Raw genomic sequence first — 14,115 nt, 5'->3', positions numbered from 1 at the left:
ACTGAAATGGTGAGTTTTGTTACCGTTACTGAGGGATAAGAATAAGAAGAGGCCCCGACGTTCCGAGTAAACACACCAGGTGGGGAACGTTCTCGCAGGCCAAAGACACCCATGACCCTAGGAGGCTGTCGTAATCCTCAGATGTGGAAAAGCTGCAGCCCCTCCTGAACGACATCTGCTTCACAGCAGCAGGCATGGAAAGAGACATGAGTTGCCCAGCCTGGTTTAGGCCCTGGTTTAAGCAAAGAAATGGGAAGCACCCCAAATCCATGTTCTTTAGAAAAAAAGACTTTTATTGTTGCAACTAAAATGCAAACCATCATTTATATGGCAAGTTGGAAAACTGTACAGTTTGACAGTTCTGTGAGGTCACAGAAGACCCTGAGACGCGCCCCCCCCCATCATGCATCCACGTATACACACACCTGGAAAGGTATTATACCAAAACACCTGGCTGTTTTTATTTTTGTAAAAATGGTTTATTCTACGGCCACTGTAAAAAATAATGACCTGACGAGTAAATATTGGCTTAAGGCATATAGCAGAGCAGCTCACTACTTCTCTAACATACGTGTGACAGGACGCAGAGCCATCTGTTTTCCAAGGATAGGAGGTTAAATCAGTATATCCACTTTGAAATGCTACTAAATATACACACCCAAACTACTACATACACATACAGGACTTAACAGAACCGACGGACAAGCCCAACTCAAACACACTTGCAGCCTGGCCCCCAGCCTCATCGCACCTCACCAGGGCCTGCGGGCAACACCGCAGATGCTCCCCCCCGGAAACTTATGCAGAGCTTCTAACACGTGAAAGGCAAAAATGTGAAAATGCTGGCAAAAGAGCAGCTCGTGAGCCACAGCTGCCTTTTATTTTTTCTTGATAAAAAAAGCCACTGAATGTGGAGGTCATAGGTTCCCCCTGACGCAGGCGGAGTCCTGAGCACCATCAGTCCCCAGAGTTCGAGGTGGGGGCAGACGCCTCGTGCAGCAAGGCACCCGGACCTAGAGGGCCCCAGGCTGACTTGAAGGGACTGTCGTACAGGCTGTTTCAGGAAGGGCGGTTTCCGACAGTTGCCGTGGTTCCAAATCACGGTCCGCTCAAGGCGAGTATGAACTTGGGCGCAGTGGAGGCTGATCCGAAAGGTGCGTGTGTGTGGGGGTGGGTGGGAGGGAGGACCCTGATCCGCTACATGTCCAGGTGTGACCATGGCTCCCCATGCCCTTGGAATGTCTGAGCTACAGTGGACGCAGCTGGAGCAGGACAGGCTGGGCCTCACCAGGAAGTCACCAGAGGGTTGTGCCAGGAATTAGGCAACTATCTGTTACTGGAAAACGTCATTCCACTGCTGAATGGCGACTATTTCAGCAACAGTCTTAGGAACCACAGACATGTAACGATCAGACCGTGCAAAGGGAAACTGGACTTATACATGGGGCACGCTAGTCAGCAGAGCGCTAAGTATTCCAAGCACGTTGTATCTGATGGGGACACAGGAAGACAGGACATGCATCTTAATACACACAGGGGGAGTGGTGGCTGAGGTCAAGGTTGAGCAGGTAACTGGGGAGATGAGGAACTGGGACAAAGGAACCTCACACCATGTCTTAAATAGCCAAGTGTCCATTATACATTATCCCCTTGCTCTATGAACACATGCAGACTCCTTCTCGAGCACGCCACAGCATTGCGACACAACGACAGCTCCCAGCCATCCTCCTACTGGGCACTGGTCTACGTGGAGGCTTGCGGCGAAGTCTTCCGTTCCCAGCCCGACCTGAGGGTTTACTGCTGTACTTTTGGATAAAGCCCTTGGTGCAAGGCTGACATCCAAAACCTTGAACATGTTACTGGTTTAAGAAGATGCCAGTGCACTGTGGATGTCTTCGGGGGAAACAATGTGAAAATAAATATGGAGTGGAGAGAGGCTCACTACGGGCAGTCTCCCAGGAGGGCGGCGGGAAGGACTGTGTGCCGCCCGCGGTGGGCCCCCACGTGAGACTCGGCCCTGCTGCCCACCCAGGCTGCCCTGCCCCATGCCATGGGCACAGCACCCTCCTGTGCCCTCCTCAGAACTGGGCCGTGGGTGTGGTCCTCCAAGCAGGGGAGGGGGAGGAAGGGGAGATGGTGCAGCTGAGACCAAGCGCCCAGGAGGGCCGCTTCAGTGCAGACCCGCGGCTCGCGGGCGGCTGCGGCCTTGCCTGTAGCCTCACCCACGGCGGCTGCCTGCCAGGCGGACGAGGCTGGCGCTGGGTCAGGCTGTGTGTCACTGCTGAACAGGAACTGAAAAGAAACCAAGCATTTTCAGACAAGCCCGGCGCTGCAGAGCTGCAGACGCATGCACTCCCTGGCTGCCCCCGCCTCCCATGAACAGTTTGATTTTTCACAGGAGCTCTACCTTCCCCAAAATCACCTCCAAACAAAAAATTGTTTGCATGCTGCTAAACCACTGGATGCAAAGACGGTTGCTTAGAAAAGAGGTAAAATGTGAAAAACCAATAAAAAATGAATCATCTTGGGAGGTGATTTCCGTGACTGGAGGTTTGAGGCTCCTCCTCGACCTTTTCCTTAACTTGAACAGTGACACATTCCAACTGGGGGGATTTCTGCCGAGACAGGATTCCTATTCCGAGCCGAGCAGTACCTGCTCCATCTGGGTCTCAAGGCCTGGGTGGAGGACCGGCGGCCGCCCTGTGGTGACCTCTGGCCCCAGGGGACCCTGAGTGGGGAGCCGCGAGGGGAGGGCTGTGTGGGGAAACGGAGGCGGGACACCCTGAGCAGAAGCAGAAGCCAGGTTCTGATTTCTAGAGACGGCCTTCGCTGCTCTCCTTCTCCCAGTAGGGGAAGCCCGCAGCAGGGGCTGTGCTCAAGCCAGACGGGGTCCGACTCTCAACCCTCTTCGCCAAGGGAGTTTACATTCGTACATGTGTGGGAGTCTTTCCCTGGGAAATCAAATAAAAACTGTATCTGGTGAGGCCACCTAAGGGCACAAGGCAGTTTCATAGGTGCCTGGTCTTTTCTCCCCCCAACCCCAGAAATAACAAAAAGCTTCTTTTTATAAAGGTTAAAAACAACAATGTGTTGTAATTCTATTTTTTTTTTTTTCAAAAATGAACAAAAAAAAGGAAGAGAGAGAGACGTATTTGGCATTTCCTCTACTTACTCCTGAATAGGTTAAGGCCCTGAGATCAGACTCCTCCACTCCTGGGGCCTCAGCGCCTCCAGTCCCCAGTGCGCCAATCCCCAGTCCTCTCCCGTTAGCCCTCACAGTTCTAGACTCTGAAAACCTCTGGCCTGCTTCTTCCGGACGGGCTCAGGGCCTCCCCGGCACCGAGCGCCGCCGCCGGGCGAAGGCCAGGCTTTCTGCAGGCGGTCTGGCCAGCACGTCCGTCAGTGGAAACAGACCCTGTAGCAGAGGTACGCGCCGGCCGTGAGGACCGTGGCCACACACACATTGACCAGGAAGGGCTTCCAGTGGCTCAGCGGCTGGTCTCGCTCCTCTGCAGGCGGCGACGGCTCCCCCTGCGCAGGGTCTGCGCCCATGACCCGCCTTCTGACTTCAGTGTCTTGACTCGCGCTGAGGAGTTAAGGGGGCAGAGAAGGGTTACTCGCCCGGGAAGACAACGGCAAGGATGCTATTATCATGGGAGGAACTGTAGGGGATGGAGGCCCCTGGAAACGGCCTGACAACGCAGACACTGGCTGGAAGACTGCCTGTCACCACCTCCTTGCCAGGGCCTGACTGCAGGGCCAGGGCAGGGGTCCGGGGCGAGGCCTGGGTGCGTGCGGGCTCCCCCCGGTGCAGACACTCAGGAGTTTGGCCTGCTCCATTGTCTCCTGGCACCCTCTGGCTTTCAGTGCCCAGATCCACGCTTCCCTGCTCCTCACTTTCACCCATGGAATGTGGAGGGCACCTCGCCCCACGGTCTTCATGAATGAAGAAACAGGACACGTGACCCCGACGCGGCACAAGCCGCGGGCCCCCTCCGTCTCTTGCCCGTGGCCTGCGAAGAGCCCTCAGGGGGAGTACACTGTCCACTCTCGAATGTCAGCGGAGGCCCTGGAAGCCGGGCACAGCCTCCCGCACTCGGGCTCTGCTCTGGGAGGCTCCCCCGGACAAGTGTCTCTAGAGCCCCAGAATGAGAGGTGCACAAAAGGCCCTGGGAGTGGGTTCATGGGCCAGGACTCAGGTCTGGAACCAGCATTTGGCAAAGTAACCAGGGAAGATCTGGATGGTACGCTTAGCCGGAGGGCACACACCGCGTGCAACCTGCTCACTCCTGCATTGACGTTCCCAAGCCCGGCCACAAGAATACACCCTGATCCTGCCTTTCAACAGCTGCAGAGCATTCAGCACAGGGGGAAAGCCCTCCCGATGCGCTCCCTGGATACACCATCAACCCACCTCTAGTTTCTCACCACTACAGGCCCTGGATACACAATCAACCCACCTCTAGTTTCTCACCACTACAGGTGATGCCACCATGAACACCTCTGCCTACACACCTCTGCACTCCACACGCCTGCTGAGAACTGCTGCAGGCTGAATCGCAAGGTGCAGACAAATGTGAGGGCAGAGTGGGCGCTAATCTTAAGCTGCCCTCTGAAACAGGAGGCACTGAGGGCACTGCTTCCACGAGCTCAGGCTGATTCCTGTCCACCCTTCAAGCTCCGGCACAATGTCACCACCTGCAGGCAGCCCTCCCTGACCTCCTAGGAAAGGCTGGGTGGCTCTTCTCTAAGGCTGACCACCTCAGCGTGCGCCTCCATCACAGTCCCATCCATGGGGCCCCCACCACAACCTACTGTGCCCTTTCCAACAAGATGGTCCAGAACACAGATCAGGGGCCCTGCTCTAATTATCTCATTTCTCACAGGCACGAGTAGGTGCTCAGTAATCTTTGTCAAACCGTAAGGAACAAAAACGACAATCAAAGCTACACGAAAAGGTTGAGTTCTAGGGGCTGGAGGGACGTGGTCAGGCCTGGATATCAGTTTCAGGACCTGCCCGAAGCGCGGCTCCTGTTTTCTGTCGCGTGGACACTGGGCTGGAGACCTGACGGGAGCCCCAGTTCCCACAGGCACCACCAGGTGGCGCCAGGCCCCTGCTGCAGTCAGTCCCTCTCCCCGGCCAACCTGTGCTCAGTCCAGAGGCTCCGCCCACCAGCCGAGGCGCAAGGCTGGTCCAGGGGCCCCTCTCCCCGTCTCCCCAAGGACACAGAAGTACCAGTTGCCAAGAGAAGGCTGCCCGCCCCTGCCCCCTCCAGTAAGCCAGGACCATCTTTACCTTTCCAGGCTGCAGGGGGCGTTTAACGGGGCTCTGGTTGCTTCCTTGATGGGGCCGTCTTCTTTATCCTCCTCCTCAGTGTCATCCTTTACCCACTGATGGTTGGGGAAGAATTCCTTGCACTTCCCGTTGTGTGGCTCAAGGACTCGCTTGGGGGGCCGGGGAGGTGGGGGGACGTGCTCAGGTGGGGGCTCCAGATCCTCGTGGGAGAGCTCTTTCCATTGCTCCTTGAAAAAGCAGCAAGAGGAAGATTTCACGGTTGGTGATTTGTCAGGAAATCTGCTCCCTTTCAAGTGAGGAGAGGTGAGGGCTAGGTGAGGGGCCTTTCAGCTTCTCGGGTCTCCAGCCGTGTCCTTGGAAGATGAGATCTTTGGAAAATTAGGTCTAACTTCCCTATTAATGCTCTCTGGGTGAGCACTTCAAAGAAACTGGAACATGGTGACAATTCCCACAACTTTCTAGCTAAACAGACTTAAACATGAAGTCTAGCTCTTTCCCCTGACACATGACATTATTTCAACTTTGACAGTGAACAGCCTCCTTCTTTACAGGCAAAAGTTTAAAACCAACACACTCGGATTAAAGCAAAAGGAATGCTGACCTGCACCGAAGAGTCTCCCATGATGAACTTGGCGCCCTCGATCACAGCCAGGTAGGAGAAGCGGAGCTGGTCTGCTGTCTGGATCAGCCCCATCCGAAATTTCCGCATTTCTAACAGAACTTTCTTGATATCAACAGAAGAAGGGTCTTTCCTTTTGTCCATCTGAAAGCCAGAGAGGAGACACAGCTGAGCAAGGTCTGGGTGTCAGAGGCAACATGACTGTACACGTCCTAGGGGAGCGTGAGGAAGAGTGTGAGGGAAGGGGATTCTCTGGCTTTAAGAGCACTCCTCCAAATGAAGCTGTTTACGGTAAAGCTCCCTTGACAGGAGGGAAGCTGCTAGAAAGTCAAGACCAAAGCAGACTGACCGCAGACAGTGATAGAGGGCCGCGGCCAGGCCAGCCTGGCGGTCACTGCATGCTCCCTCTGCTTCCTGCGGTCTTGAGGGATGTCTTACCAGCAAGAGGCAGGTGTCAGCCAGGCAGAAGGTGCCCGACCTGCCGATGCCGGCGCTGCAGTGAACCACAATGGGGCCGTGTTCACGGCTGAGCGAGCCCGACTCGCGGACTTTGAAGAGAAAGTTCAGAAACGAAGCCGGCGATTCGGGGACTCCGAAGTCAGGCCACGTGGTATAGTGGAAATGTAAGATCTCTCGGGTTTCTCGAGACTGAAAGAGAAATACACATGTGATGACTCTCAAAGAATCACCTGAGAACCACTGACTTCAAGTAAGTGTGAAGTGCCTTTCGACCCGCCCACCTCCACGAGGAGCTTTCGTTCCCAGATTCTCTCCTCGGGACCGCAGACTCAGCGGACAAGGCCCGAGCCCTGGACAGGCGCTAGGCTGCTCCTGCTTCAGCTGCAACACTTTCGCCCCCAGGAGCCCTCATCTCGACTCCCCTCTCCCTTCTGCTGTCTTCAAGGTCACAACTGACTTCTCTCCGTAAGTCAAAGTGCTGCTGCACCACCGCCCACAGCAGTCTTGTCATCAGCGCCTCGGGGTTTCACATCAAAGAGTGGAAATGTAACCACACGTGAGGGGCACCAGCTCTGGGGAACCCGGGGCTTTACAAGACGATCCGGACGTCTCAGAGGACTGTCATTTTACAGAAAAAGGTTACTGACTCGGTCCCCAAAGACTGGAGGCTGCACGTGTGGTTCAGTCCCTCAGTGAGGAGGGGTGCCGGTAAGACCAGCTGGCCTGGCCCCCACTGAGCGTCTGCGCTCCCACGCTGGGCGCCTGGGCTCCCGGAGCTCTCGCACGCCACCCCACTAGCCCCGTTACTCCCATGTTCCAGATCAGAAGCCTGAGGCTTGGCAGGCACCGCTCTACTAGCAGGGGGGCAGGAGTTTCAATCTGAGTTGCCTGACTCCAGAGCCCGTGTCCACAGCCTGCTGTAGGGACCCTGAAGGTGGACCCTGACGCTTGCCCCCGAGTGTGTCTCCTCGTGGCCCTATCAGCTCCCAGGTGAACTGTGAGGACGGCCTCTGGGGCTGATTCCAGCTCTGCTCCTCTGAGACTCCACTCCCAGAGTGGACAGCGGGCTGCCAGGGGTGACGGTCAAACCGTGGTTCTCACTGAGGAGAGCCCTCAAACCAAGTGCCCACAGTCACGGGAGCCAGTCACGAGGTAAGTAAGGCCTGAGACAGGAACCCCACCAGCAGCGTGGAGCCAAGGGCCACGCTGGCACCCAGGTCGCCCGCAGAGCAGGTGATGGGGAAACACTGGGCCGGAGACCTGGTGGCCGACAGCGCCTCTCCCCTCATTTGGCGAATGTCCACCATGTGCCTCCTGGGTGCCAGGTGCCACGAGGGACGACTCAGCCCTGCCCTCCCAGAGCTCACGCCTCTGGTACAACCACCCTCCCTGACCAGACGGTGACAAAAATGTAGGAAAGGACCCATAACAAACAGCAAGGACCTGACACCCGCAGAGAACACACACGGGCACCCCGCACCAGCCGTGACTCATGCTGGTATCTTCCTGCAGAACTGGAACCAATCTGTTGGTCACATCAGGATAACTTTGAAAACCACACAGGCAGCTCCACGCCTTCCTTCCTAGAAAACGACCTCCTTATATACTTTAATGGTTTAAAAGAGAAACGTGTCTTTCTTTTTTTTTGGGGGGGGGGTGGTGGTGGTAAGAAAAGCACTTAAAAAGATTTTTAAAAAATGGAATAAGAGAACAGGCCAAAAGCAAGTTCCTTCTTTAAATTCTTGAAAAGGTGTGGGTCATCTCTGTTTACGCTCTCCCTCATGCCTGCCCACCTTTCTCAAGGAATTCATTTCAGACCTATGCGCGAACAGATCCACAAGACTCAGAACAGATTTTTTTAAAAAACCACATTCTGTTAGAGCAAACAGATCTCCCCCCAAACCTCTCTGCTCTGCCGCCCAGACAGCGTAAGCCTCTTCTGCTCGGGGGAATTCCATTCTCTTCAACGAGAGAAGAAATTTTCTCGAGTTTACCAGAAGTCATTCGTAATGCCAGGCTCGCAAGTGCTCAAAAGCATTTAAAAAAAAAGTCTACCACATAATCCTCCAGGCACATTCCAACCCTCCGCCAAGATTACTCCTGAAAAACGCCCATCTCAGCCCCTCGTCGGTCAGCGCGGAAGCCGTGTGCGCCCCGCCCCCGGCCCGCACGCTCAGCAGGGCGGGGCCGCCGCGCGGTTTCCACTTCTCCTCCGCTCCCAGGCACCTGCGCCGAGCTCTCCATCTCACTCCCACTCTGAACCCACTCCAGGAGCCAAGGCGACTACAGAGCAGAAGTCGAAAGTTAAGCTGCAAATGAAGACAAGGCCGGAGCAGACCCTGCCCGTCGGCCCGCCCGCCTGCGGCCCTGGGGGTCCGCTCTGGGCCTGCACTGCTCACACCGCACTCGAACCGCTGCGGAAAGCCTTCCAAAAGCCCGGGCTGGGGGTAGACTGACAGGCGGAGAGATATGGTACCCTCGGCTCAGGTACCCTCGGCTCAGGACCGACAGTTTGAGGTGGGCCGTGGGGCTGCACAAGGCCGGGGTGCCCACGTCTGAGGGAGCCCCCCGGAGCTCCCCTCTGCGGTCTCCGTCACCGGCGGGGGTCTCCAGTGGGGGTTGGGGCGCAGGCGAGCTCTGCAGCTTCCCCGTGAAAGGGTCCTCAGCAGGGTTGCGTCCAGCAGTGCCGAGAGGTGGTCCAAGGCCATCATTTAATAAGAGCCAGCCCCTGGTGTTATAAACTCCCCCAAACTGGGCCTTTCTTCCCTCACTGCAAACTAGCGACTGTGGATGAGAGACCCGCGTGCCCCGCTGGTGTTAACTCCCAGGCTATCACGTTAGACCCCCTGCAGCTGGTCTGAGGTAAGACCCTACCCTTCCCCCTAAGAACTGGTGTTAGCTGGGGCTGAGAGAGTTCTGTGGAAAGAGAGGTACTAAGACTTTGCTCCCCAGACACTGCTGGTCACCTGGCAGGTAAGCAGGCAGGCGCTGCTCACCACGGTGTGAAACCCACATCTTGTTCCGAGCTCAGAAAACCACTGGTGCCACCTCAAGGAGACATCACCAACGGGCCTGCCCCAAGCACTCAGGTGTGGGTTGTACTCACCATGAGGTTTTCCAATTCCAGCTGTCGTACTGTGTAATAGGACTTAATGTCTTCCGAGATCAATGTCAATTTCAAATTTGTGTCTTCAAAGACCATTTCTCTCTCTTCTTTCTGTGGCCAGTACTGTGCACATTTTAACTAGGACAGAAAATAGCGCCTAGTTATTGTGAGCAATGGACTGTCTTCCTATGGAGGTGTGGAATACTGTCCAAGAGCTTTATGATAACCTCCAAACCAAGGGTTTTCTGACCTTGGATGCTGACATCAGTGTAACCTGCCCGCCTCCTGGGGAGATGGGGAGGGGCGTGTGAAGACCTAGGCCAGGGAGAAGCGGGCAGACAGGACGTGCACTCTGAGCCCAGCCGCCCCGGTTACCCGCACAGAGACAGGCTCCCTGAGTCGCACCCTCTTCCTGTCACCCACAAGAGGAGCCAGCCTGCACACGAGGTTCAGTCTCCCAGGAATGACTTCATGTAGCCATTTCAAAGATTATCAAGAACCTGACTGGTGCCCTCGGCACAATGCCGACTCCTTACCTTGGGGACGATAACAAGACTAGACTGTGAAAACCTGGAGGGGTTGTGCGTGCTAATTTGCTTCCGTGGTGTCCGCACATTTTGGCGACCCCATGACTGTAGCCCACCAGGCTTCTTTGTTCAAGGAATTCTCCAGGCAAGGATACTGGAGTGGGCTGCCATGCCCTCCTCCAGGGGATCTTCCTGACCAGGGATGGAACCCACACCTCCTGAGGCTCCTGCACTGCAGGCGGATTCCTTACTGCTGAGCCACCAGGGAGCCCCTTGAAGGCTTTAGTCAAATGGAAACCAGGATCTAGAAGGCTTGAGAGGGGTCCTCCAAGGCTGGGGATCACCTCCTGCCCCATCCCACCCTTTTATTCTGGTCTGGTTCAGTTCAGAAAAGTCCTTTTGATGTTCAATTAAAAATCCCAGGAACTATGTGATAGTCTTGATTTAAATGTAGCTCATTAACATTTTCCTTAAAGCAAGCAAGCTCCCAAAGACTTGGTTTCATTTAGAGGTCAAGAAAGAAAATTCGGGTCAAATTCAGCGGCAACGCTTTGTGTGAGCCAAGTTTCTACACGAGACATTTCTGGCTGCTGATGACTATTCTGGACAAAACCGGCAGGTAGACAGGGAGAAGCTGCCGGGTCCATAAGCCAGAAGAACGGCCATCCCCAGACAGGGGCCCTCGGAGGCAGTGTGACTTCCATCAAATGAAGTATCAGTGCGTGTCAACAGCTCTTTGGGAAACAGCACAAGTTCAAGACACTTAGAATTCAACACGCACTGACTCAGGAGAAAGGAGGCTCTTGAAGAGGCTGAAGACAGAACAACAAATGCCCACTGATCCTGCTTTAATGAAAACCAAAGCCACAGAAAAAAGGGGGGGAAACAAATTAAGAAACACCACATTGTGAAGCCACCAAAGCATCCAACTTTGTGGTCCCCAAACAGAAGGCCAGTAAGGTTTTCTAAAGAGCCTAGACATGGACGTTTTGGATGGTTTCACCCATGTCATCTCCCTGCACCGATGTGCATGCGTGCATGCTAAGTAGCTTCAGTCATGTCTGACTCTTTGACACCCTATGGACCGTAGCCCTCCAGGCTCCTCTGTCCATGGGGTTCTCCAGGCAAGAATACTGGAGTGGGCTGCCATGCCCTCCCCTCCAGGGATCTTCCCGACCCAGGGATCAAACTTGCGCCTCATAAGTCTCCTACACTGGCAGGCGGGTTCTTTATAACTAGTGCCACCTGGGAAGCCCAGCTGCCAAAATGAACCCCTGGAACAGAGCCCAACTATCAGCATCAAAGTGATCCTGCCACTCAGGACACAGAACCATTGATGGCATCGCACAATCATGACTGCATGCTCAGCCACAGTGGGCGAGGCAGGTGAGAGCAAGACTTTTTCAGTTCAGTTCAGTCGCTCAGTCATGTCCGACTCTGCGACCCCATGAATCGCAGCACGCCAGGCCTCCCTGTCCATCACCAACTCCCGGAGTTCACTCAGAGTCACGTCCATTGAGTCAGTGATGCCATCCAGCCATCTCATCCTCTGTCGTCCCCTTCTCCTCCTGCCCCCAATCCCTCCCAGCATCAGTCTTTTCCAATGAGTCAACTCTTCTCATGAGGTGGCCAAAGTACTGGAGTTTCAGCTCCAGCATCATTCTTTCCAAAGAAATCCCAGGGCTGATCTCCTTCAGAATGGACTGGTTGGACCTCCTTGCAGTCTCAAGGGACTCTCAAGAGTCTTCTCCAACACCACAGTTCAAAAGCATCAATTCTTCGGCGCTCAGCCTTCTTCACATCCATACATGACTACTTAGAGGATGTTTAAAGGAGGCATTTATTCCTACACTTCGAATAATCAGATCTGTGTAATGCCTTGAGACACCAGAAACAAAGAAACCACCTTGGTAGGCCCAGAGCCACGAGTGCTGGAGTGGGCACCCAAGGCAGTAAGCAGACAGAGAGTGAAGCCAAGAAGCAGAAACGCAGAACGGCCAGTTGCTCTCAGAGAAAAGTCCAATGCTTTCATGTCTCATGGGCAGGAGAGGCAAGTGTTTTAAATCTCATCTCCACACAGCAAGCACTCACTTTCAAAAGTGAATATAAAGCCTCACAAATCTCTTTTATCTGGATAAAGACCAAGACTCTGAAACTTTATCGCTGAGGAATTTTGGCACACTCTGAGTGTCAATCAACCAATACTTATTTAAAAATAGGAGTTCTTCAAAGAACTCTTAGGCATCTCCAGCAACATGCCACAGTCTGCTCTCTGTCATTTCCTGTAGAAGTTTTTTGCTGTAAACACATAAAATAAAACAGAACAGAAGAGAAGCAGCACAAGACCACTACTCCTGTGATCCTATTAAGTGGATCCACAGTGACCGGAAGAGGAGATTATTTTGTTGGAAAGCAGCCCTTCACTGAGCTAAGCTGGGGGCATGTCTCGAGGCGGCCAGGCCAGTGCTGGCACCTGTTAGAGGCGCTGTCACCAGCAGGAGGGCGGTGTGAGAGTTCTTGGGTTCTTCTCAAACAGCTAGGGCATGCTGAGAAAAATCCACAGAAGGCATCTGAGGTGACCCACTGATGGGTGATCTGGCTGAAAGAGGGATGAACACGGAGAACTAAAAGTGGAATGTGAGACAGACAGACTAAGCCTAAAGCACCCGTGATATACAACTCAGGGTCCTGAGGCAGAAAGCCCTTGAAATCAAACAGCATCTCTAGTAGGGACTTCAGGAGAGAGATCTGGGTGACGCTTCTGGGTGAACATGGCCTGGCTTACTCCCCCTGCCTAGACAACTTGCATTCCTGGCCCCTGCACACATATGCACACCAGCTTATCATGTCTAAATGCAATTTCTACATGGAATGAATGAGAACTTTAGCCACTTGGACGAACTTGGTCTAACACACACAATCATTTTTTGCACAACTGTCTTCCAGGAAGTGTATCGGGTCCCCAAAGGGTAACGGGTAGTTCTGCCAAAACATATGAGGGGGACCACTGGACACTATTTGGTGACAGAAACCAGAAAACAAATATGCATTACATGGAGACGCTCTGCCAGCTGGTTTTTAACCACAGGCTGTAGTGGAGAAATTATAATTAGATTAGTTGAGCAAACAAGACACTGCAATTTCTTATAATTTCCCCTGGTCAGCTCTGATGGGGGTGATAACTGAGAATGTTGATGCAGAATTTAAAATGTTTATCCCAAGGAAGGTTTAAGAACCATAAACCACACACTGCTTTCCATGTCAATTTGCATGCCCAAGTGACCTAGGTAAAAAGAAGAGCTAGAGAGGAAGACAGGGACGAGGCCACATTACCACAGTAAACTACATATAAGAACTATACAGTTTTAAACGGCCAGCACAGCAGTCCAAGGGGAAAGGACATCACAGTGGGTCTGTGGCCTGTTCATGCGCAGCTTCGGGTGGGAGACCACCGAGGGCAGGGCCTGCTGCGGAGCACGCCACTTGAGCACCTGGATGCCCTTCCTGGTGTCCTCTGACCACAGCAGCTGGAGCAAACCATGTGCAAACAGTGAGGAGGATTCACCTGGACTTTCAGTGACAAACAAAAGGCAAATGCTACCTTCTCTGATGAGTTTTGAGTCAGTCAGTCTTGATTTAAAATTCTCAACCCTCCATACCACGACAGAGTGAGTCACAACTGCAGGCAAGTCTGCCTCCCCAGGGACACCGGACAGCGTCTGGGGACGCCTTTAAAGCCTTTAAAGGCTTCGGCTGCCGGCAGGGCGCTCCCAGCAGCTGGTGGGTGGAGACCATGATACCCCAAGGCACAGGCCAGGCCTCCCCGGCCCTGGCAGAGAGCGACCCGGCCGGAGAGGCAGCAACACTGGGGCTGGGAGAGCCCGGTGCTCCCCTGTGCTCAGCGCCCGCGCCGGCCACCACGGTTCACTTTCCCTTGCGGAGCACCTGTGTGGCAGGAACCTGATGTTTTGTTTCTTTATTCAAAGTTGCTGACAAGAAAGGTGGTGGATAAGGGCTTACTTCACGTTTGCAAATGTGTGTTTTACTCATCAAGCCACTGCAGAGAAAATTAAAAAACCACTTTCACTAAGACTTTTTTTTCTCAGAC

General features: G+C 54.0%; 1 protein-coding gene across 2 annotated transcripts in view; it reads right to left on the bottom strand.

Annotated features, from left to right (window-relative positions):
* Nucleotides 1-275: 275 nt before the first annotated feature.
* PTPN1 (protein tyrosine phosphatase non-receptor type 1) overlaps nucleotides 276-14,115 on the bottom strand; it is a 64,731-nt gene continuing 50,891 nt past the window's right edge. For both annotated transcript variants that reach the window (XM_069548825.1, XM_069548826.1), the window contains exons 5-9: nucleotides 9,481-9,618; nucleotides 6,354-6,563; nucleotides 5,898-6,059; nucleotides 5,297-5,523; nucleotides 276-3,586 (exon numbers count right to left, since the gene is read on the bottom strand). In XM_069548825.1, coding sequence (XP_069404926.1) covers nucleotides 3,400-3,586; nucleotides 5,297-5,523; nucleotides 5,898-6,059; nucleotides 6,354-6,563; nucleotides 9,481-9,618 — 924 coding nt within the window. In that variant the 3' untranslated portion in view covers nucleotides 276-3,399. The remainder of the gene's footprint in view (nucleotides 3,587-5,296; nucleotides 5,524-5,897; nucleotides 6,060-6,353; nucleotides 6,564-9,480; nucleotides 9,619-14,115) is intronic.

This window comes from Ovis canadensis, chromosome 13, assembly GCF_042477335.2.
Source record: "Ovis canadensis isolate MfBH-ARS-UI-01 breed Bighorn chromosome 13, ARS-UI_OviCan_v2, whole genome shotgun sequence".
In the NCBI taxonomy this organism is placed as follows: domain Eukaryota; kingdom Metazoa; phylum Chordata; class Mammalia; order Artiodactyla; family Bovidae; genus Ovis; species Ovis canadensis.
This window is presented reverse-complemented; position numbering and strand designations above follow the sequence as displayed.